The 24,407-nt window shown below is 35.1% G+C and overlaps 1 protein-coding gene across 2 annotated transcripts in view; it reads right to left on the reverse strand.

Annotated features, from left to right (window-relative positions):
• Nucleotides 1-24,407, reverse strand: part of LOC145993741 (teneurin-m-like) — a 540,838-nt gene that overhangs the window by 54,762 nt on the left and 461,669 nt on the right. For both annotated transcript variants that reach the window (XM_083129491.1, XM_083129492.1), the window contains exons 2-7: nucleotides 17,689-17,859; nucleotides 14,067-14,154; nucleotides 12,200-12,414; nucleotides 8,162-10,018; nucleotides 3,571-3,848; nucleotides 508-724 (exon numbers count right to left, since the gene is read on the reverse strand). In XM_083129491.1, the coding sequence (XP_082985617.1) occupies nucleotides 508-724; nucleotides 3,571-3,848; nucleotides 8,162-10,018; nucleotides 12,200-12,414; nucleotides 14,067-14,154; nucleotides 17,689-17,809 (2,776 nt within the window). In that variant the 5' untranslated portion in view covers nucleotides 17,810-17,859. The remainder of the gene's footprint in view (nucleotides 1-507; nucleotides 725-3,570; nucleotides 3,849-8,161; nucleotides 10,019-12,199; nucleotides 12,415-14,066; nucleotides 14,155-17,688; nucleotides 17,860-24,407) is intronic.

Consider the following 24,407-nt stretch of genomic DNA (forward strand, 5'->3'; position numbering starts at 1 on the left):
ACTTCAGATATCGTTAGAATTACTTACTTTTAAATACACTGAAACACAGTTTAAGCTTACAACAAAGCATACTCTGAAATGTTTGACCTAGTTTACTGCAACAATTCTTATTTATTGTATATATTTATTATATACTAATTAGATATAATAGAAACAAAACACCAATGCAAGCATACAGGTAAAACAAAAACAGAAATCTGGCAACTTCAAAATTTTGCAGCAATTTCTATACATGAAAAAAAGTTGGTTTAGCAGCAGTAAACCAGATGCCACTGGTTTACAATAACACTACTAACAGCCAAGAAAGGTTCTTGCCAATGTTTTAAAATGGGGCATATTAAAATATACTAAACAAGTAAAACAGAGGGGTATTTTCAGGATAACACTCTTACAATAAATTCTGAAAAATAAATATTAATAGTCATCATTAAAAGAAATGTTTACTTATTTTGAAACAACCAAGTGAAGAACAGTTATAGTAATTTGCACTACAATCTATATACTCACTCTCACTACAATCTTCTCCTCCGAATCCAGAGTTGCATTGGCAATGGCCCAATAAGCATTCGCCATTTCCACTGCATCCATTTGGACAATTTTCAGTCATGTCTTCAGACACCATTGCAATGAACGTAACTTCCCGAGGATCGCCGTCGTCATTGTAGAGAGAAAGGAACCAGTGGCCTTGTTCTAGGTACCATGTCACTTCCTTCATCAATGTAGGCTGCAATGGAAAAAATGATAATATAGTAAATGGAATGTAGGAAAGCATAACGTAAGAGTAGACATAAGAATAATCACAACTAAATTATAATTTCATATGTATTATAGAGTAATTGAAGACTTTCAACACTGTCAAAGCTGTGATATTTAACTAGTCATATATCTATTCATTTGTTGATACTTTCTTACATGGAAAGCTTATATTATATGTACAGGGTGTTTCAAAATTATCTGAATGATAAAAACATGTTCCATGACCAATGCAACATAATCACAGATCCAATATCCTGTGAAATACATTCAAACACATCCTTAATTTTTTTCCTTTGAACTGTCCCAGTAGTTCTAAATTCTGACGCCAGATGCCAAGCTGACCAATTGTAAAATGGGTGCCAGTGGTGAGGAGAAAGCATTTTGGGAGAGTAGGTTGGTCGTGAGCGTGCAACGTCAGTTTCTTACATGATTTCACAAAGATTCACCAAACAACTCTATTAAATCCACCACATTAGTGTAGCGGTGCAAATTATTGATGAGAACATTCTGAAATATGGTGAAATGTGTCTGGATGGAGTTAGATTACCGTATTAACGTGTGCAGTGTAACGAAGGCTGCTCACATTGAGCATCTGTGAGTTAACTTCGTGATATATGTTAATTATACCAGTGGGCTAGAAAAAAAATGTTTATTATATTTCTGTTGTTATATTTAATAAGTAGAATCTATTTATTAAATAATATAAAATATTTCAATATTATCTTTAATCGTATTTAATTTTGGAAGTATTTGTCTCCAACTTTTACTAAATATGTAATCTTAATACTTATTGAGTGTAGAGAAAAAAGAAGTGAATATATTATATATAACACAATTTTATAGGGAAAGTACATTACATATGTGTGAAGTTGTATCTTATTTTGACAATTTATAAATAAAATATAACTGGTTGAAATCGTTCGCATAATTTTCAAACATGATGTATAATATAAATTAGATTTATCTTACTTCTGCTACAAGTCCAAGACTATGTAGTAGCCAAAGTCAGTAGGAGTAGAGTGGCAAGGTATAAAGGTGGTAACTAGAGGCACATATTTTTGATAAATAAAAAAGCAAAATTTCGGTACAAGAACAGAGTCGATTTCGGGTTCAAAAGCGGTAAATAAAATAAAATTTCGGTGTTATAGCGGTGAATAATCACACCAAAAGTGCTATATAAAAATGGCACTTTGATCGCAAAATTGTGAATATAATCCTAAATTTGAATTAAAAACTGCACTTATTACACAAAATAAACTTATCCCTTCTAATAGCACATTTATGTAGTTACCAGAGTATTAAGTCTATTCCTGTGTAAAGGGGTTCATTTTTGCTTCTCAAATATTTACAGCAGAAGTAATCAATTTTCTGTGAACTGCATAACTCACAAGATACTTCAGACTTCCGAAAGTGTTGCGTCGGTATATAAACAGTAAATTTCGTGTTTAAGAGTATATTTCGCATTATTTTCTGATAAAACAGGGTAGAAAAATGCACCTCACACCTTTCAGAAACATGGAAAATGAACATTACAGCATGTTATTTCATATTTCGTGTTTTCGTCAAAAACGAAATTTGCATGCCTCTAGTGGTAACTATCATTATAACACTATGTTGTCATGGTTTTTATGAAACTTTGTTCCAAACTAGCTGATTTTGTAGCTAAAAAAATAGGAATTGACAAATAATGAATGTTTATGGCATAATATATGCTTTCTGTCCTACTCCTGCTTTGCAGTATAGATTCTACTTTGCTTTGTCAAAATTAGGAATATGCAACCAAGTGACATTATGACAAAAATATAATGATTAGCATTATGGAAAGGGTTGTGCTGTTAAATTAAACCTGAAACAAATGGCATTTTAACTCTTAGATACTGGCCTGGTATCCACAGTATTGATCTCAATCCAGAGTTTGTATTCACCATGGAATTTGAAATTATGCATCACTCTATCTCGTTAAGTAACAATAGCAGGGTAACAAATGATATCTGTAGTTCATAGTAATTACAAAAAAGGGAAAAGACCAAAAAGTAATTTAAACTTCTCTTCCATTAAAATTAAGTTTAATGTATGTTACACTGCAAATCCAGTGTTCAAGAATTATAATTTTATGTACATAAAATCAACAATAAAAATCACAATTTTGCACTCGGATAAATGTGGATCAGTAAAATTATCGGCAATTTTACTAACATTTCTATACACTGATATAGCAATGTATCGGAAACTAATAAATCTCCAACCATCCATAGTACAGAAAACAAAACAGACACAAAATGAATACAATTATTTTGGCGAAATGCACATTTCTTTGATAGTATGACAACCGTGTGTACAACATGTATCTATGCCAAACCACGTCTGTTCTAAATCTTGCTTCGAGATAAAAACATTTTAATATTCAATTGCATGGGCAAAAAATGTTTTTACATTTGGATAAATGTTACAAGTAGGTATAGATTTTACCTATGTTCATTAGGTTAAGTAAGTTAGCATAGGAATATATGAAACATAAATTAGCCAGAAACTGCACTTGCAGTTGTGGCACTGATGTGATGATGTATTTCTTTCTTTCCATTCAACCTTTTCATAAATAGTAACAATGAAGATGAATGATAATAATATTGTGATGAAATGGATGATGACACAAAAACTAATCGAGTGATACATCTGTGCCTCACCCCAGAGTTCGGGTCTGGGATACCTGACTTCATGGCCAATCTTGACACGGAAGCCAGCTACACATAATTATATATATGAAATTAAAATTATATTGAAATATAAAATACCAAAATATATTCAGATACTCACATGTGATGCTCTTTTTGTCCTGGCTTTAAATCCACTTAGAACTTCTAAAATGTCGTACTGTGTGTGGGTTGGCAGTGCATTACGACGAGCATACACACCTATGCTTGCTCCGCGAGGAATACTATAATCAAACTTAACATAAGCAGCTTCGGACTGATAAAATTGCATATTCCAGTAACTGTACGGGGGTATCTCCTTGGATAACTTTTGGCTTAACGTTATTTGCGAAAAGGTCGTTCCATCAGGAGGGAATGTCCTCCCTGGGAATGTTTTTGCTCCTGAAATCATAGCAGGCACTCATTACATTAAATGAGAGTTACACTACATATTCATGAAAACAGCTGCAAAAAAAAAAAAAATAAGGGGAAAGACTGTACATATCCTTAAATCCACACAAAAAAAGGTTACACAAACACCTCCTAAAAATAAATACATACACATATTATATGTCTAAGGGTAAACAAAACCAATATTTTATTTTATTAACCCTTATATACTTGGATGTTTTCTGTAGTATTTGCTCCAACACTGACCGTTTTCAGCACAAAATTTGAAATGATGTATTCTGCTAAGACTCTTTATCCCAGATACTAATCACGGTAGATCCACGAATGAAACATAATTTTGTTCAGTAAGATCAGGCTATATCATGAAAACAACCTTTTTTTCCTTGCTGCAACACTGATCTCCTCCCCGTCCGTGTTTGTTTCTTTATTTTTTAAGCACACTTAATGCACAGAAAGGCTAATCGAGACTGGACCTACAGATTACAGTGGGATCCGAACAATTATATGCCTCCACTGGTTATTGAAGCTAGGACCCTTTAATTACAAAGTAGTGATATTACCACTGAGGCAACAGGGAAGCCCTCCTCTCCAACTGATTAGAGCCTCCCTGATAGCATAGTGGTAATGTTGCCACCTTGTAATCTAGGGGCTCTGTGATCGATAACCAGTGAAGGAACATAGTGGTTCGGATCCCACTTTAAACTGTAGGTCCAGTCTCGATTAGCCTATCTGTGCATGAAGTAGACTAACACTACAAAAAACTGATTGGGAAAGCAAATCAAATTCATGCACCATGTTTCAGACTTTGTGTATTTTATGTTTAACTAACATAGGAAATCAACAATGAAAGATGGCTATGCTCCATAAAAGTAGGTAATAAGGAAGTAGGTTGCAGATTATTTTTAAAGAGTTTCACTGCATCTTGGACCAACTTCAGAATAGATTATTAAAAAAAATATCTCCCCTCAATGAAAAGTGGTGGGTTGTTTATGATTTTCAAAATAATACAAACACTTTTGTCAAAAGAACAGGTATGTGTATTAAATATGATTGTGCACCTGCAAAAAAACAAGATTAAAGACTTTGTAAAATATAACAAATATATGAAAAGATTCTCTCGGGCTATCAACCAGGTGAGTTGCGGGAAACATTCCAAGCTTTCGAGAGCTAACGTCACTCTCGTCTTCAGGCCTCTCAAAAGCTTGGAATGTTTTCCGCAACTCACCTGGTCGATAGCCCTAGAGAATCTTTTCATCATTCGTCGCCAGGAAAGCTTCGAGACTTACTATAACAAATATACGTTTACACTCGTTACTTGAAAAATGATGCATCTTTCTAGGTAAAGTAACCCCCGACTTACGTCAATTCACAGTTACATAATAAATCTCGAAAATTACAACTACTAGCACGTATGAACATGTTTGCAGCTTTTGCTTCTTTGACAGTTTGTTTTTATATTCTTTTATATATTTTTCATACTTTTATAGTTTACATCCAAGTAAATACTGCTGCATGATGTTTCATTTATAAAATAATACTGTGTAAATAATATACATACACACACACATAATAATAATAAATAATGCAGTTTCTTATTAAGTTACACTTAAGCAATTTATGAATTTGACTTATGTAAAATTCAAGTTATGTAAAGGTTTACGGAAAGCATTACTTACGTAACTCGGGAGGTTACTGTACAGTGGTTGAACTAATATTGCTGAACGGGAAAAACACACACATATATGCAAATATGTGAACATTATACTTATTCAAGGGGTACACACTACTAATGTATAAATTGAAGCTTGAAAATATTAATATATTATTAACAAATTTCATTAAGAACAAACTAATTTAGGATATGTTTGTTATTTTACAATCATTCACCAAGCAGATGTTAAGTCTTCCTGTAAAAAAAAGCATATTTCGATTATGCCAGTTACTGAAAACTCACACTTTCATAAGTAAACATTAGTCGAAAAAGCTTAGTATCTGGCAAATTCAGAATGGTAATAGTGCATAAAAATTGTTTTCTGTGCATAACTTTCAAAAAGGATTTTTTATAATGATGAAAATACTGTACAAACATGTAAGCAGAAGACAAATAACAAAAAAAAAAAAAAAAAAAAATGTGGTAAGAAGGAAAATGGGGAAATTAGAAAAAAAATAAAAGAGGTGTACAATTTAGAAAGATATGGGAAGTATGCACCCTTAGACTTTCACCAAAAAAAAATTGGAATTTAGAAGGTTCTCAGATGCTTAAAATGATAGAATACAATAAAATAAATAAGGAGATGATCTTCAGGGCATCTCCCAATAATTTCTCCTCCTAAAAAAATTACAAAGCTTTTGGAAATGAAAGGGAATTTCATTACTAGCTAAAGATTCAAAAACTAACATAAAATAGTGGAAAATTTATGATATGAATGTATTTACATCAAATATTCTACAAAAATAGATATTTGTAAAAAATATTTTGGTCTGGATAAACTGAATAAAATTTTAAAAATCATTCCATATATTCTACTGAAATGGAAGTACACAGAAAACAATGTTGGTGCCATGTAAATAACGTTTTATATTATATACTCTCCAAATGTACAATGCAAAAAGGTAATAATTGAAACAATATTAATAAGAGGTTTCCTGTGTGTCACAAATTTCACAAAATTATAACCAAGCAGAAAAGTGAAATTTGTATGCACTATTTCCATTGTAAAACTATTAAAAAGCAAAATGCACACAGGCTGTGTCAAAACATTACATCATGTACTTGAATTGTCCATTGTTGTAGTAAAATATGTCAAGTTTGTGGAAAAGATAACTATTTTAAACAATGCAATTTAAAAAAGATTTTTCCTAACAGTGTAACAATATGCTTTCTTATGTTCTATTGCAGGAATTACTTATATTTTCTTCCCTCATTTAGAAGCAGGAATATTGCGAAAATATTTGAAATATTGTAAAGTAAAAAGGTAAAAGGTAAAGTGTTCCCCTGTGCTTAGCACCACGCCATGAAGGTGTATAGGGGGTGTGGGGGTAACGCCCCACACTTTCTTAATCCGGTCGTGAGTGGGGGTGATGTAAATATTGTAAAGTCCCGTGTCAATATCAATTTACTTATTATTAACACAAAAATGAATATGATGAGGGCTATATATTGTTTCCACTCTATAAATGCATTCTCATATCCACATCTAAAAGACTCAGGCTTCCTTTAAATGTAAATCAAGTACAATTTTATAACTTGAAACATAATTTATGAACAACAGTTCATTGCTGAAAGTTCGGTGGAAACTATTTGTGTATTTTGATCATGGGTTAGAATGATACCACTTTAAACTAATACTAATAACAATGTTGATATTCTTATCACTAATTTCTACCAACCAGATGTCAGAACATTGTAACTTATATATCTTAATATATATAAGTAGTCATTACCACTGTACCACATTTATCTGCTAGAATTTTACTTTAATATATTTGTAAATCAACACACAGAAAAATCAGAAAGCTTTATATTAATCATACAACTCACACACTACTGCTGCAAAATTAATGAGACTTTTGTATTTTGCGGACCCTGCGAGATTATAGCCCGGTGCTGACCATTAAATTGTAACCCATAATCTCAGGTACTGAAACTACTGGCTACCATTGGCTGAGCCCTTTTTTAATAAATATATTCTCCTTCCAGTTAATAAAAGCATATAAATTATCTTTAATAAGAATAGAACATGGATTGAAAAAAAATACCACAGCAAAGCACCGAAACATTGACAAAAGAAGAATCATAGTGCCTGCTAAACATAATTTACATGCTTTTATTAATTTGAAGTGCAACTGTAATAAATAATGTTTTTGACACAGCCAACAAATATTATCTCATTATACTGCAAGCAAACTTTCACGTCATGATTTTTTTTAATATATGAATAAGTAACAACAATACATCAAATAAAAGCTGTGGATTAATTAGCAATAACAATTTTAGTAACAAATACTTAATAACACTAAAGATAAGAAGATATCAGGAAGTCAATACAAATTACCTACATTAGGAATAAGATTATCAAATGACAAGTGCATATAAAAGTCAGAGAGGAAGAGTTATTAAATATATATATGTATCACAATTCTACAAAGTTACAAAGCAGTTTGAAGCATTAGATTATTATGAGTTGAAGAGTAAAGTCAGTGTGTTGAAGATCTGAAGAAAGCGAAGAGTCGAGTTGAATTAGTGGGTATATTTTGCAGGCACATACGCATGCAGTACGGAAGTACGGAAGATAGAACCTCACCTTCCAGGATCAGAATCGGCGGCGGAAGAACGGGTGTAGTGCTCACAGGAATACAGCTCACTTGCGACGACATAGGTGAAGACGGTGTGCTATCAATTTCGCTGGCTTCAGTTGTTTGGTCATCTGGCAAAACTGTTGAGGTAGAAAATGGGATTGTCGTGTCTGTAGTGTCGAGATATTCCGTCGTGGTAGTACTCGTTTCGACCTGCTCATCCTTTGCGACAGTATCGTCGGTGCTAGGGTACTTTAGAGTCGTATACTCTGAAAGTTCTTCAGTTGATGTTTGCTCTACATACGAATCGGCGGACGAGTGATTCGCTTGTTCAAAGTCTGGCTTCTCATCCTTTAGTTCCTCAGCAGAGAAATTGAAGGGTGTAAGCTCTTCGCCGGTTACCGCTGCTGAATCACCTGTAATTGATGGAACGGTTGGTGTACGGGTGATCTCATCCAAATAATCACCATCATCGTAATCATTGTCTGTTTTATTATCTAAACATGGGCAAGAACACTCGCATCGGCCCCCCCACATATATATAGGACGTGGAGTGGGTTGCAGAGTTGTTGTCGGAGGCGAAGTGGAATGTTGGCTAACATCTAAAAGCAACTTGTGAGTATTGTTTTCTCCTAGCCCAAGCAGGACAGAAGCACCATTGGAGGAAGAAGGGTTGATATGGACAGAACCACTGTTAGAATCGCCGTCAGTAGGGACAGAGAGGGATAGTACATAGACTGGTTGTAGAGGTGATGAATGTCCGTCAGTAGCATTCCTATTGTCATCCTCAGTTGCTATGGTTACGTTAACAAGCACACGCTTAGGATGTCTACTGCCATTTACATCTGGTGTGAGATCTAGCATTTCAACTTTTGGTAGTTGTGTTAGAAAATCTTTAGAAGCTTTCTTGGTATCTACTTGATCAGAATGAGAGGTTAATATAATGTCATGCTTAGCAGAAATGTTAGAATCAGGTATAGGGATCTCTGCATTGGCACTCTTAACAGGATGTGTGTCGTTGCGTTCTGTATCCACACTCTTCTGTGAAGTGTCGGTCTCCGAAGCCCCACGATGCTCCTCTTTAACTGCCATGTCAGGCCTGTATGGAGGTTGAAGAGTAGTTAAATGCATGTCCTTAGAAAGTTCACCGTCAGAATACCGGTCATCGCCTTGAGAAGCTGTTTTCGAAGAAATGCTTTCACTGATTTTATTGCTCATGTTGTTACCATCTGGCCGCACATGCTGGATCGCACGAGAACCAACCGATTTCAGAGTAGGAGTAGCATCGTCTAAGTGAACAATTTCTATCTCGTCTACACCGTAGGCGAACATCGGAGAGTCACGTTGCACATTTTCTAGGTCGTCGCCCGATTCGTTAGAATTATTAACACTATCACCTTCAACGCCAACGTTGGAAGGAATAAAGCCACTACCTAAAATATCGTCCAACTCAGAAGAATTCGACCTCCTAGCGTTTTGCAAACTGAAAACAGGCACATCAAGCTCGGATGCAGTATCTACGGTGCTCTCTTCACTTGACAAGCTGTGATCCTTGTCATCGGGCACATCCACATCAACATTCTCTGATTCATGCATAACAGTTAAATTATCATGCACAACACCAAAATCTACACTCGGTGCACGATCAAAAGCATGCTGGTTAACAGTTCTACGAAAACGTGGATGTGGTTCTAGTTTACTGTTTAAGTAGCTAACATCTTCAAGGTATTTACCTCCAGCTGAGGGTCGGGACCTGTTGGACGTGCGATTTACCTCAGATGATTTCTGGAAAATATCTGAATTTTCTTCCACTAGAACCTTACACGCTTTGGCACTCTGATATGACCAGTTTAACATACTTGTTGCTGTAAAGAAGATAAGTATGCAATATTAGAACATGTATCTTCTGCTGAACAATATGTATTTACACAAACATGATTATTTATTTATTTCAAACAGTGTTTATAGTAAACTTTTATCCATACATTCATAATCAAATGGCAGGAAGTAAAAGAAGGAAATGAACATAAGAATAAAATACAAGATGTTTCACAAAAACAAGAAATATATAAAAATGTGAACAGTAATATACAATAGTCCATTGTTAAAGACATAAAGCACAGAATATCAAAACAAAACATATATGCATTCAATTATTCTTAGTGGCATTATCATGAATTATTAGATTATGTAAAAATGATTTCTTCCCATTAAATTTATGCATTACTGATACTATTCTATAATTTAAAACAACATATACTGGTATTTTTTGGCCCAATTTCATAAGAATACTGGAGCATGATATTTTGCCAGTCAAATTATTTTCCACAAATTTCATTTCAGCATTACTTCTCCTATCTGATAATGACCTAACGTTGAATCTATTTAATACAGTTTCATAGTTGTAATAGCAGAATAAAAATTAAACTTGTTATTCTGTTGCTAACACATGAAACAAAATATTTGAAGAACTGCTAATCATCAAAACAAACTGAATGTAGTTCACAGAATATTAATTACAGATCAATCAATGTTTTCACGATAATAATAGTTGGCAAATAATAACAGTATACATTTCAATGAAAAAAACTATTACTATGTTACATTTCTATGAACTGTCTAGAATTTAAATATTTGCAATGAAACATTACCTGCAGAGATTCAACTTTTAAAATTAATTTCTCTTTGGGCATGTTTCTACTTATGGGCGATTCTTCAGATAATTACCAGTATCATGTGCAAGTATAATAACTCAAAAATGGCTTTTCTTCATGTTGATGATATGGCCTATGCTTATTAGAAAAAGTTGACAGAAGAATTACATTTCCCATTAACCTGTGAGCAACATCTCATGTGCTGACTGATGAAATATCGCCATGTTAGATCATTGTAATACATGGGCAACAATTCTTCTGTCTTTTTTACTAACATTAGAGGCTAACACATGCTATATGGATCTAATGCTAAATTTTCCAATTTAGTACATACTATACATGATAACACATTCTCTTAACTCTCTAATTCTTGTATTATTGTGAGGGAGTGGCTCAATGTTTTGTAAAATTAGCATTTTAAAATTTCATTAACACATTTAAATAGAAATTACCTTCAGGAAAGTATAGCCTTAATCTTTTCTGCATTCCCAACCAATTCTGGGACATTAGCATGTCCATAAACATTTCAGGATACCGGGACAAATGATACCTACCATCCCTGGATTGTCCTGGATAATCTGGGACGTATAACAACTAGGACTGAGCCGATACGACTTTGAACTGATACCAATGCCGATACTCTCACCGAATCCCACAGATACCGATGCCGATACTCTCAGCGAATCCCACAGATACCGATACTCTTACCATATCCCACAGATACCGATGCCGATACTCTCACCAAATCCCACAGATACCGATGCCAATACTCTCACCAAATCCCACAGATACCGATGCTTGAAATTTGTAATAAAAGTTATTCAAAATGCTGAGTAATATTAGTGTGTATGTATTCCATTCTAATTATATGCATCAATTAGCAGCATTTTTGCTTTAAAATATTCAAGAATTACATCAGAATATTAAGTTAGACTACATGTTATTTTATCACAAAAAAACTGGTCCAAACTTATAAAAAAAACTTTTAATTTTGCACAACTTCCAGGATAATGAGACCCTGTGAAAGTGTCACGTGACACTTTTTCGGAACCCGTGAAAGACCAAAATGCCGGAAGAGCATCGGACAGTATCCGTAAGTAAATTATAACCGATACTTTCTGATACTGATACCAGTAGTATCGACCAATCGACTCAGCCCAAATAACCCTAACCTACTATAAAATAAAATTTGTAGAGTGAAACTCCTTAAATGCTGCTTTATTTACATAGTTTTTCCCCTTATAAGATCTCAAGTTATTAGCATTTAAAAACGTTTACACTTTATGCATCATATTTTCATTCTATTGTGCCCTCACAAAGAAAAGTCAATCACATCAAAATAAAGGTGCATAAGCAAATAATTTATATTTGGAGAACATAAAATCTACATACCTGACAGATACGTAAGTGCTGCTGTCAGCACAACTGAAAATATAATAAACACAATGGCTGTACATTTCCACGAGCATTTTGTAGCTAATCCTTTCCTAAACTGGAACCGTGACTGGGGGAAATGGCTGGAGTTAGGCCGGCGGAGGTTATTGCGGACGGGTAGGACTGGAACTGGAGTTCCAAATGGCAAGGAACATCTAGAAACAAAAGAGAAACTTGATTGGAAAATTATTCTGCAGATAATCAACTGAAACTAATATTTGCATATCCTTAATACTAAGTTATAGTAATAAAGTATAAAACATTAGCAATGTTTTACAATGAATACAATTAAGGCTACATAACATTATTATTTCTCTTGTAGTTTATGGTTATTACAAGCATAAGAACACAGTTTTTCGTGTTCTGTTCTGTGTTCTTATGATTGTAATAACCGTAAACTACAAGAGAAATAATTCTACAATGCAAGCAATGCGTACATACAAGAAAAACTAAATATAAATTTTAATTTATAATAATAAAATTCACAGTAAAAGTAACAACTTTATAGCTAAAAATGGAAAATGCCAGTATAATTTTGGACCTGCTCTTTACACCCTACGAGCCTTCATAACTTGTTACAACTTGCACAGAATGCTTTCCTTTAATTACTAAAAAATCATGCTAGACAGTGAGTTTGAAGTCCATTACAAAACTAAATATGTTTTCTGAACTTTAAAGGACTTAGTACCAAACACATGGATAAATTTTGCATTGTCCCTTAAAAAAGTATAATTATTTAATTTCGAACCATATCAGGAAGGGTAATGGCTACTAAATTATACAACAGTCCTGTGAATCGTCACAAAATGATTACGTTCTTAAAATTATTAATTTATGTTAGACAATTCACATTCTATTAAAAAGTTGAAAATATGTAGAATAATTACCTTTGTACATAGTTAATTATGTTATATGTTATTCATTTTCATTAAACACTGTAAAAACTATGTAATATTTGGAATTTGGCCTTTGCTATGGTGAGAAATGTGACAAAACTGTATAGTCAAGAGTGAACTGCATCATGCACTGTTTTATTTCTCGTATGTAATCCCCCAGAAGTTATATATTCACCTTCGTGTTTACTTTTAAGGTATTTATGAGCCAATGAGCTAATTGAAATTGTATAATTACAAAGTGATCATTGCAGTAATCATTCATCACCATGATCACTACGATTAAAACAGGTAGAAAATTGTTGTGAAAAAACAAATACAACATCAAAATTTTTCGTTATGTTTCAAATAATATTTTTAGATACATAAGAACTGAACTATGGATCTCAAGTGGTTCTATTTTTTTATCTCAATCTGAGTAACATACTACCTTCTCCATCATTCAAATAAATATGAGTAATCAAACAACTTGCTAAAACTGTCCTTATTGCATATTGTATTGAAAGATCACTTCATATTCCTAGAACATTCTTTTGACCTAAATTTATAATTGAAGGACTCTGGTGTAAAACATGGTAAAGTGACATTTTGGTAATTTTTGAGTTATAAAGTAAAATATGTCATCCTTCAATTTTCAAGTGAAATTGCCATGTCATACAATTTGCATCAGACTCAGTGAAGCCTTCTGAAATTGGTAAACACAACATGAAAACAATTTATCTACAGTATAGCTTCTAATAACTTTCTTTTTCTAAATAAACTCAGAAATGAACAAAATTTCACTTACCATGTTTTACAACCGAGCCCTTCAATTAAAAGAAATCATAGCGTCTGCTTGGCCAATCTATATTGTAATTGCCCATAAAAAACAATCTGCATACTTGGAAAGTTCCATTAAAATTACAGATTTATAAAATAAAATTAAAAATTACCTATCGGAGTTCTTCTGATTATCTCCCTTTGAAGGACTACTGCAGGACGAGTTGGACTTATAGTCTAAAGTTGCATTCTTTGGTACATCTAGAATATAAGCATGTCAACAATAGAGTATAATCATTACCTTTTGTGATACTGATATAGAAATTATACAACCAATTTCACAATAATTAAACAAACACCACAATAAATTTGACTGAACCTTCAGTAGATGTGTACCAATATGTGCAAAACTTATGAAATTTCGTTTTCTGGAAACTGTAACATACATTTTTGAAAAACCTTTCAAAATTTGTTTTTGCAAAAACCAAGCATGTTATATATCAAATATAAGCACTCTTCATAAGCTTTAAAATGAGACCATGCCCAGCCCTGTAGTTGAAACTGGTCTCTTGTAAATTGCATTTAAATTTTCAGCGGTGAGCAGTTTTTGGGCAACTTTGTCAATTTTCAAAAACCGGCAACATGAAAAATAAAAAAATACATATTTTCTATACTTCAGATGATAAGAAACATGTATACCAAAATTTAGCCAAATCCGTGACATCCAAGTTTATGCACTGGTTGATTACCAAGGCATAGAAGTTCACATCTGGAATGTAATTTTAATATCTTTTTCATTTAGAAGTAGTTTTCAGGCATTTTTTTCTTTCTTTCTCCTTGAGTTGTGGGCTGCTAGGAAATTAACAGGGTTACAATCTTGGAAAACGAAATTTTCAGTTTTCGTGCATTTAAGTTAAGATACAATTTGACGCAGTGTGGTATCTTAAAAATGTTAAAGCAACGAGGTAAAACAATATATATTTCGTGTGGAGATCACACGTAGTTGCTTAACCTAACCACCGTAATACACATACAAAGAAATAAATATTTTTGAGACACTATTTCTTCTAGCAAAAAAATGCGAAATTCATGAAATCAAGGGTGGACGGTAAGAAACAAGACAAGAAAACTCAAAATGAGTTTTTAGTTTGATTTCAGCAACTAATGATCTGGAATAAATTCTATAGAAAAGTTAAAACTATTATATTCCTTGTAAAGAAACTACTCAATCTAGGAACAAGTACATTGAAAATCACGTAAGAATTCTAACAAGGCCGAGGTTTACTTATTTACTTGTGTGCCACAACTTTTCTTCATTAAAGGGCCTCATTCGTTCAGTTTTATAATCAGTAATTCAAAACAAAAATTACAAACATTTAAGCAAATAATTTCACGAAACGAACCAATACAAACTTGCCGCAAACGGGTTTCCTTTATTGCACAACACGTGAACAACTTCGTGTTCCGACATTAGACGCGCAATTCCTACGTTATTAGGTTTGGTTCTCCTAGCATAAATACACTGCAAATGCATTATTTAGCTAAGAGAACTAAACCTAACAAGCTCAACCTAACAATTTAGGCTAATGATAAAAGTATTTTATGGTGACGTCAAAACGCAATGTTCCACTTGCGTTGTGTAATAAGGGAGACCCACCACACACTTAATCATCAACTGTCACATTTTAGGTCTGGCGTATTATCCACCACCGCGAAGATAATTATAGGCAACTTGTCCATCACTATATTCGTTCTTTTTTGATTCTACGTGTTTTTCTTAGGGAACGGAATTGTACTTGTGCTCGGGCGGAGATTGTCTTCTGCTTATGGCTGCCTTTTGTTTCAATTCTTGAACCTCACGTTTCGGAAGACAAAATAATGAAGATGGTGATGGACAATTTACCTACTTTTACATTTGCCGTTCACTGACCCCCGGGTGTCCATGGCTGATAACGACTCTTTCACTTTATTTCACTTTGATTCATTGATTAGGTTGGTGTTTTAGTGTTAAGCCCACTTTATGCACAGTAAGGCTAATCGGAACTAGACGTACAGTTTAAAGTGGAATCCGAACCGGGAATCGAACCCGGGACCCCTTGATTTCAAGGCGACGGCGCTACCACTTTCAATTAGCCTACTTAGAAAACCCCATTCATCAATTTTGAACCAAAAAGCATAAATCCTAAAAAAACTAAAAACAGCTTAACTCAAATCTATGTACACTGTCAAAAGAGAACATTTCAATTTTGAAATATGCTTTGGAAGTTTGCTTATTCTTAATGTCTTGAACACTGTTTCGTTCTCCTGGAAATCAGTAACTGCAATCTCATTTAATACCGTGCGTCCATTTCGATCTGCAGCCGAGAGATCGGGAGAAGCGTGGCGGGCGGCGCTGGCGGAGATGCCGACATTTGCGGCCTGAAATGCCCGCTTATTTTTATGGACATATGCAGACATTTATATAAATATTGCAAAACGAGCACTAACCTGTGTTATAAGAGTATGGTTTTAATTTTAGTAGCTTAGTGGCTGTATGTGTTGATGATTTTGACACTCCCATCTCCTGTGAAACACGGCGTAGAGGTTTGTTTGGATAACTTTCTAACGCTGCCCCAATTTCATCGAGTTCATCGAGGAAGCTCACGAAAACCATTGACTTTTAATGGTTTCGTCGGCAGCGTAATCTTGATACAGTGTTGCACATTCGAAACCTCCAAACGATCCCCATCGACACAAAACTCTTTCAAGGATATAAACTTAAGCAGGACGTTGCTGGTCAAAACTATGATTAAAATGTTTTATTATCTGTGACTCTTATCGTCACTTCTAAAGCGTATTTTTTTGTGTATATAATTGCAGAACTTGGATGAATTACAGATGATGAATTATAACCCAGGTTAGTGCTCGTTTTGCAATATTTATATAAATGTCTGGATATGTCCGTAAAAATAAGCGAGCATTACAGGCCGCAAATGTCGGCATCTCCGCCAGCGCCGACCGCCACGCTTCTCCCGATCTCTCGGCTGCAGATCGAAATGGACGCACGGTATAAGGCTAAATGCAACAGCAGTGAACTCTGGTCTCGAAAGCCAGAATACAGCGGCGATGGCAATACATAGGCGGAGGGGGGTAACAAGTCCAAATCCATTCCCATTGGTTTAATAAACATTTTGTATTAATATAATAATATCGGCAACATTTCGTTCATTCACTCTAATATTTTACATCATTATAATATAATCTGTATAACGTAAGCTATAGTTCAGACGTGATACACAGACATGTTGAATACTTTTATTTTATGTTCCTCATTGTACAATATTAGAAACAATCAATACGTAAAACTGTAAAATGGCAAAAACTCGTATAACTTTTCAAAAAAGTAATATAAACGCGTATACATTGATATATAATTTGAAAAATTTGAAAATAAAAATCTAAATGTACATAATGAAAAAAATATTCTATATTAAGATAATTATTGTACGTCGATATGTACAGTGAGATATTTAGTAAGTAACATCTTTTAACACTTTATGTTATTAAAGTGTTTGAAGATAATAATAATAATAATAATAATAATGTAATTATTAACGAGTTTATCATTAGTGAGTAACATCCTTAATCAAGAGTTATATTACATGCATTTAAATTTTGCAATCCTGGGTGAGAGTGAAAGCAGTCTAATTATTTCCCTATTATAAGGCCGTGTCCTGAACCACCATCTGCTCACAAAACAAAGGACTGTGTTGCAAGAGGTTTTACATTTTGCTCAGCAGAAAATAGATAACTTACCGGTAGGTATATACACGTTGCCTGACGGGGTCCTGACCAGACAGGAGGGTTCGAAATCACCATCCCTGTCGGCAGGGTTCCCCATGATGCCGGTGGTGCTCCGTCCGTTGAGGCGACTCATCGAGGGGTTCCGTGGGGGGACATCGGGGGGAGCACCATCTAACAATCCTCCTGCAACAAACAAAAACACAATATTGGTAAGAAAACTTTCATTTTCAAATTTCAAAAACAAAAACAAAATATGTTGTCATACTATCGAGAATTAGTCATACTTTAGGCTGAATTATACTCTGTTCCGGGAATCTCTGGAGCACGCGAACGAAAACAATCCTCTGCGCAAGTAGTGACTCGTAAAGGCTTGAACAATGAACTCGTGAGAGGGAAAGTGAGTGCAGCTACTAGCCGTTTCCAAGAAGCGTGCTCCTTAGGTCACTCGCTTTCTCCCTTTCTCTGGCGTTATGCCCGGCGACTTGCTCCAAAGATTCCCGGGATAGAATATTCATTAGTTACTTAATGTATTTTTACAAGTAAACCCTTAACCACTACTCCATGCATAATGGGTTATTCGTGTAACGAATTTAATTCTCCGTGTAGTGGGAATTTTTCTCTCGGGACGAGAAAATATATACTACCTGCACAGATAGGCTAATCGGGACTGGGCCTACAGTTTAATGTGTGTACCTCTACCAGGTATCGAACCCAGAACTCCTTAATTACAAGGCGACAACTTCACCACTACGTCATCGGGGCCACAACTTTTTTAAACTGTTGCCCACGTCATAGAAGAAGAATTGTTACGTCATGGGAAGAGGGGGAGGAGGAACATCGCCATTTCCTCTTACGTTAATTGGTAATTTACTGTTAGTTTAAAATTCTTTATCGTGTTTCAACCCGCTTGTGTACATAACTAAATTGAATGCTGGAGAACACATGATTTTTTCTTCCCACAAAAAAAATCAAAAAATCGAAGACATTCGAACAATTTCCAATACGATTATTTCATATTACGCGTAAATTCGGATAATGAGAAAAGAAACATACTTCAAAAGTTCAAACTTTTCAATATTATCTTAATCTTACTTTGCTCTTAATTGTTTTATTAGCACATGCTTACACACGCGCATTCAAAAAGTGTGGATTCAAACCCAGAACCTAATTTTTAGAACATCCATGCCTAAACAAAAAGAAATTACTCACTCTTCTTCAAGGAGTTTTTGTAATATCTACCTGCGGGAGTTCTAGTACATTTTAGTATAACAGTCAAATTTTTCAAAATTCTTACATAAAATCAATTATGTTAATTGAGAAGTTTAAGATGAGATAATCTTGTGAAAAATGTTTAATGTTTCTAAATATATGTTCATTTTAGTTCAGTAATTTATTGTCATTAAATTTACTGCCATCTATTGAGAAATTTTAAAGTACGATAAGTATTTAGCTTGCGAAGAAAAATCGATAGAGAAATGAGCTAATTTACAATGGGATTAAAAATATTTTGTGATACTTGTTTCTTCACTTACGTATGCCGATTCAACTGCAGTTCATTCACGGATATATTTTTCACATACATCGAAGGTGGTATTTATAGAGGGGGCGAACATTTTAGCCCTGCGAGGAAGGATGTTTTTCTTATTAATTCCGTTCTTATTAATTCGGCGATGCTTCGAAATATGATACTTTTTTTTGCCATTTTTTACTTGCAAAATAACCAGAACAATGTATGTGGGCGAGTGCATTAGTCCTCCATGGAAAAGTTAGATTCCATTCTCATGCCGAACAATAGCTCACGTAATATTTTCAGAAAAAAGCAAACATATTTTCACAACTAAAGTGAGTGTTGACAGTACCGCCGAGGAATCTGTTCCATTCTTGCGCCCAGCGATGTCCCATGATGAGGGGGAATTAATTGCCCCCTTTTGATTTGATTTTGATGCTTGTTATTTAGCATAGCTTTTACGCCACTTTTGACTAATCGCGACGATGAGGATGATACGGCGAAGATAATGAAGGGGCAGTCAGAAAGAATACCTATGACCAGGTGGGGATTCGAACCCGGGACTTACTTCTGGTTACTAATTTTTGATCTTGTGAGGGAGACTATGCATGTAAAGACTTAATGAGTAGATACTGGACTCCCCCTCCAAAAGCCAATTTCTACACTGGACTACAAAGGATGTTCGGAAGGAGTGGGGGCAACGGGGTCATCCCTCTTGGAAAATGAAGGTCCACCTCGTATAATTCACAGACAATTTCATTTCAGTCACAGTAAGTTATGTAAATTATTTTAAGGGTATTCAAGGAACATGATCATTTGAGACTGAAACACTGTTTTTTTGAGGTGGCATCATTATTATGGGGGAAAATATGCCTCCTGGAGAAAAAATACCTACCTTGCCCCTCCCTGGAAAAAATCCTGCGTACGTCCATGTAGACTACCCCAATCGTTTGAGCCACCTTCCTTATATCTAGAGGCACATATTTTTGGTAAATAAAAAAGTAAAATTTCGGTACAAAAACAGTCAATTTCGGGTTCAAAAGTGGTAAATAAAATGAAATTTCGCTGTTATAGCGGTGAAAAAGTGGCATATAAAATGACATTTTGGTGAATGACGTGAATATAATCCCAAATTTGATTTAAAAATTGCACTCTTACACAAAATAAATATATCCCTTTTAATAGCACATTAAATCATTACCAGAATATTAAGTTTATTCCTGTATAAAGGAGTCCATTTTTTGCTTCTCAAACGTTTGCATCAGAATTTTCCGTTAATTGCATAACTCACAGGATACTTCAGACTTCAAAAAGTGTTGCGTCGATAGATAAACGGTAAATTTCGTGTTTAAGAGTGCAATGCAACGTGCCACCACTCGTAACTCCAGGGTATGGAGATCCGAATTGGCAACACACTGCTCCTTACTCCGGCTGGTCAGTTGGGAGCACCAGTTCTCACCCAGGGATCGGGATTAAGACGATCCACCCTTCCTCCAGGAAGGAAACCACCGAATTGCGACACGTGACAGTAAATAAAATTCCAAATACTTTATAATTAAAAAGTCCAAAATCTTTAATCACGAATCGCGCGCGTCCATACTGCTTCGCACATGTTAAAAGTTATAATTTGTTGGGTCATGCACGCTCGCAGGCAGTGATAAGCAATTTATTTAACACGAGAGTCCGCGCACCGCCTTCACAGTTAATAGCAAGACCTCAACTGCCTACCTCAAGCGCGAGGCGCAGCATAACAGATTGTTCTAACTTAAAATACAAACTCATAACATAAAATAACACACGAAAAACTGATAATTTATATAACACATCAATGCTAATTAGCGATAGTAAGCTAAAGTTCAGGTTGGCAACAATTAAAAATGCCAACGTGGAAGTTTTTACATCGCCAAGAACACGAAGCGTGGTTCCCCCACTCCTAACATAAACAGCCAATAGGAATACGATATTTTATTGAAAACGAGGGAGAAATACTTTGCTATAATATTACAATATTAAACTATATAGAAATAACTAAACTGATTTTATCAAATAAATCATATTTGCCCTTGCACATAAAAAAATGATTAAATAAAGGTTTAGTTTATAACGAAGACAAATTACTTCAATCTTGTACATTGTTGAACAAAAATAGATATTAAGAAGAAATGTATTTGACTTGTGCTTAAACAACAAATTTTGCGTGAAAGATAGTAATAATCCTAGCCATTTTGGATTTGAAAAACAATGAAAACGTGGCATATATTATTTGGGATAATTATTAGCCTATAAATTCTGAATAAATGTTGCAAAAATACGCGAATAATATTATAACATAAGATAAATCGTAAATATATACATGAATTATAAAAACAATTAAGTATAAATAATTTAATTCAAGTTCTTAACTTGAAAGTATACGAATAAGATAAATGCCAATATACAACTGAAATCTGCCTAACATGGCGGTCGTTACAAGAGTATATTTCGCATTTTGCAGTTCATTTCGCATTATTTCGTGACGAAATAAGGTAGGAAAATGCACCTCACACCTTTCAGAAACATTAAAAATTAACATTAGCGTGTGTTACTTCACATTTCGCGTTTTCGTCAAAAACGAAAATGCATGCCTCTACTTATATCGTACACAAAGTATTCTCAGCAGCAACAGTGAACAAAAATCCCGTGCGAGATTATGTTGTAACTCACTTCCACATTTACCTATCTTCCCCCCTTCTCTAATAAACTGTCTACTTACCGTAATCAGTCTTCATACATCCAAAGCACTTTGCATTATTTTTTTACGTTTTCCCTCTCTTAATTCCTCCACTTATCTTTACAATCTATTCCCCTATTTCCTTCTATTTTCCCCTCTTTTAGCTCAACTCTTGATCTTTCTTTTTCCCTGCGTTTCTCTTCCCCTCCCTCTTCGCCCCGTGGAGGGGGAGAAGGAAAACAAATTCTTGCACGCTCGTGTTAAAATTACTCGAGAGTGTGCGTTCATTAGGAGGTTTACGACGCGCGGCGATGCGGTGCGTTTTCCGAGGTCTTAAATCGGCTTGAAAAACTTGGTTTCCCCCTTTCCCGGGTCATGCGCTGGTATTCCAGCTATTCTTGGTACGACGGAACGTACATTCAGCAAAACTTGAACTCGCAAAACGTTCACGAGGCCCGTAATATACAGGGTCTGGCAAGAGTAACGCCCGTTTCTCACGAGCTGGTAATCTACAGTCACGTGAAGTTGGCCCCACCACGTGACCAAAATTGAAAAAAAAAAAAAAAAAAAGTGTGACAATATTTAGTGAAAAATTTGGGCACGCTTTCCGGGAATTTATGCACACGTGGTTTGGCAGAAATTCGTTATTCAAAATGGTGGGGACAACTTCACACTGCCCCCCCCCCCTCCCGCCACACACACTTACTTGAAACGGAACGGACCAAAACGGGTGACAATATTTAGTGCATAATTTGTGCTAATTTTTGCACACTTTCGTAATATATACCAAATCTTGTATTACAGGCATTGACGACTGCAGAATTTTTCTAGGGGGGGGGGGGGGCAAAGGAGGCATATTTCCCCCATAATAGTGATCCTCTCTCAAAAACACTATTTCAATCTTAAATTATAATGTTCTTTTAACGCATTTATAATAATTACCATAAATTACTGTGACTGAATTTATTCCTTTTGGTGGACATTCATTTTCCAGGGGGCGTGGCCTCCCTTGTCCCCCCTCCCCTTCCGGACGTCCATGAATACAGCACTGGAATTGTACAGATTTATTACAGAAAATCATAAGTTTGTAATAATGGAACACGACACCACACCACCACATTGACGCACGACATACGACATTCTGTTGAATTTTCAAAATGCTGTCCACCTCGTGCGAGACATTCGCCAACTACACTCAAGCAAGTCTTACGACATAATTCGACGGTAATGCCAACAAATATTTCCCTAATGATGTCTGTCAGTTCATCAACGTTGCGGAGTTTTCGCTTGTACGCAAGATCTTCAAGGAGACCCCATTGGCAGAGTTTGGTCCGGGTATCGAGATGGCCACTCCAGGGCGGCCATTTTACTTCACGTACACAAACGTCTCTAAGACAACATTTCCGTTACAATTAGCAGAGTTGCATGAATATAAACTTTATACTACACTTCCTTAAAAACAAGCGCGTTACATCCTGCGACTATAACAAACCGAAGATTTACAGAGATTTCCAAATTTCTCCGAACACAATTTAACGCGTAAGAAAACGTGCAAATTCTAGCTCGAGGCAGAGATTGAAACAGTATAGATCAGTGGTTTCCTACTTCAAAAGCTCCGAGGACCAAAATTATATCCAGCAGTTGATTGGCGGGCCGCATTTTTTTGGGGGGGGGGATTAAAAATTATAAAAATTGTAAGTACTGAACTGAAAATGTAGTACTTTCGCATGACCTAAATTTCTAAAATGAGGCAAGAAAAACAATGGAATCACAAATCAAAATTGTATAATCAGAATTTATTTCACAAAAACCCAAAACGTATGGATGGATTGAAAGAAATTAAGAACACCCCATACAAATAAGAATCCTTCATAGTAAGTGTTCAATGTGAAAATTGAGGCCGATCTGCTTCTTTTATTAAAGTTGGAATGTCCACTTCAATTTCTGTATTTCAAAGTCTCAGAAGGTGAAGCAGTGAAGAATCTGCCAGTCGGCTTCTGTAGCGGTTCTTGATGAAAACTTCATTGAAGAAAAAACACTTTCACACGTGTATGTGCTGCCAAACATCGATGTCATTCTTTGCCCAAAACTACGAAGGTTTGGAAAGCGTTCCTTTGAAAGGTATTTGAAAAACTCTGGCCCCTTTTCTTGCCTAGTTTGAAGGAACACATCGCCTTGCAAATCACACAATTCAAGTTGGAGAGAAGCTTCTTGTTCTTCGATTTTAACGCCAAGAGGATTGCTAAATAGCTGGATGCTGATTTTAAGTTCTTCAAAATCTTTAATTGATTGATTGATTGATTTAGTTTATTTTACTTCACGTTTTGTGCCTCTTGGCTAATTTGCGAAGATGGGGATGAGTGATGAAATGATGAAATTGATGAATGGACATTCACAAACAACCAAGCCCGACCGGGATTCGAACCCGGGACCCTTGGCGCCGCAGTGCTAACCACTCGGTCACAGGGTCGGGCTTCAAAATCTTTAAATCAGGAATCAAAGACATCCATTATT

This window comes from Lepisma saccharinum, chromosome 10, assembly GCF_977018435.1.
Source record: "Lepisma saccharinum chromosome 10, izLepSacc3.1, whole genome shotgun sequence".
NCBI lineage: Eukaryota > Metazoa > Arthropoda > Insecta > Zygentoma > Lepismatidae > Lepisma > Lepisma saccharinum.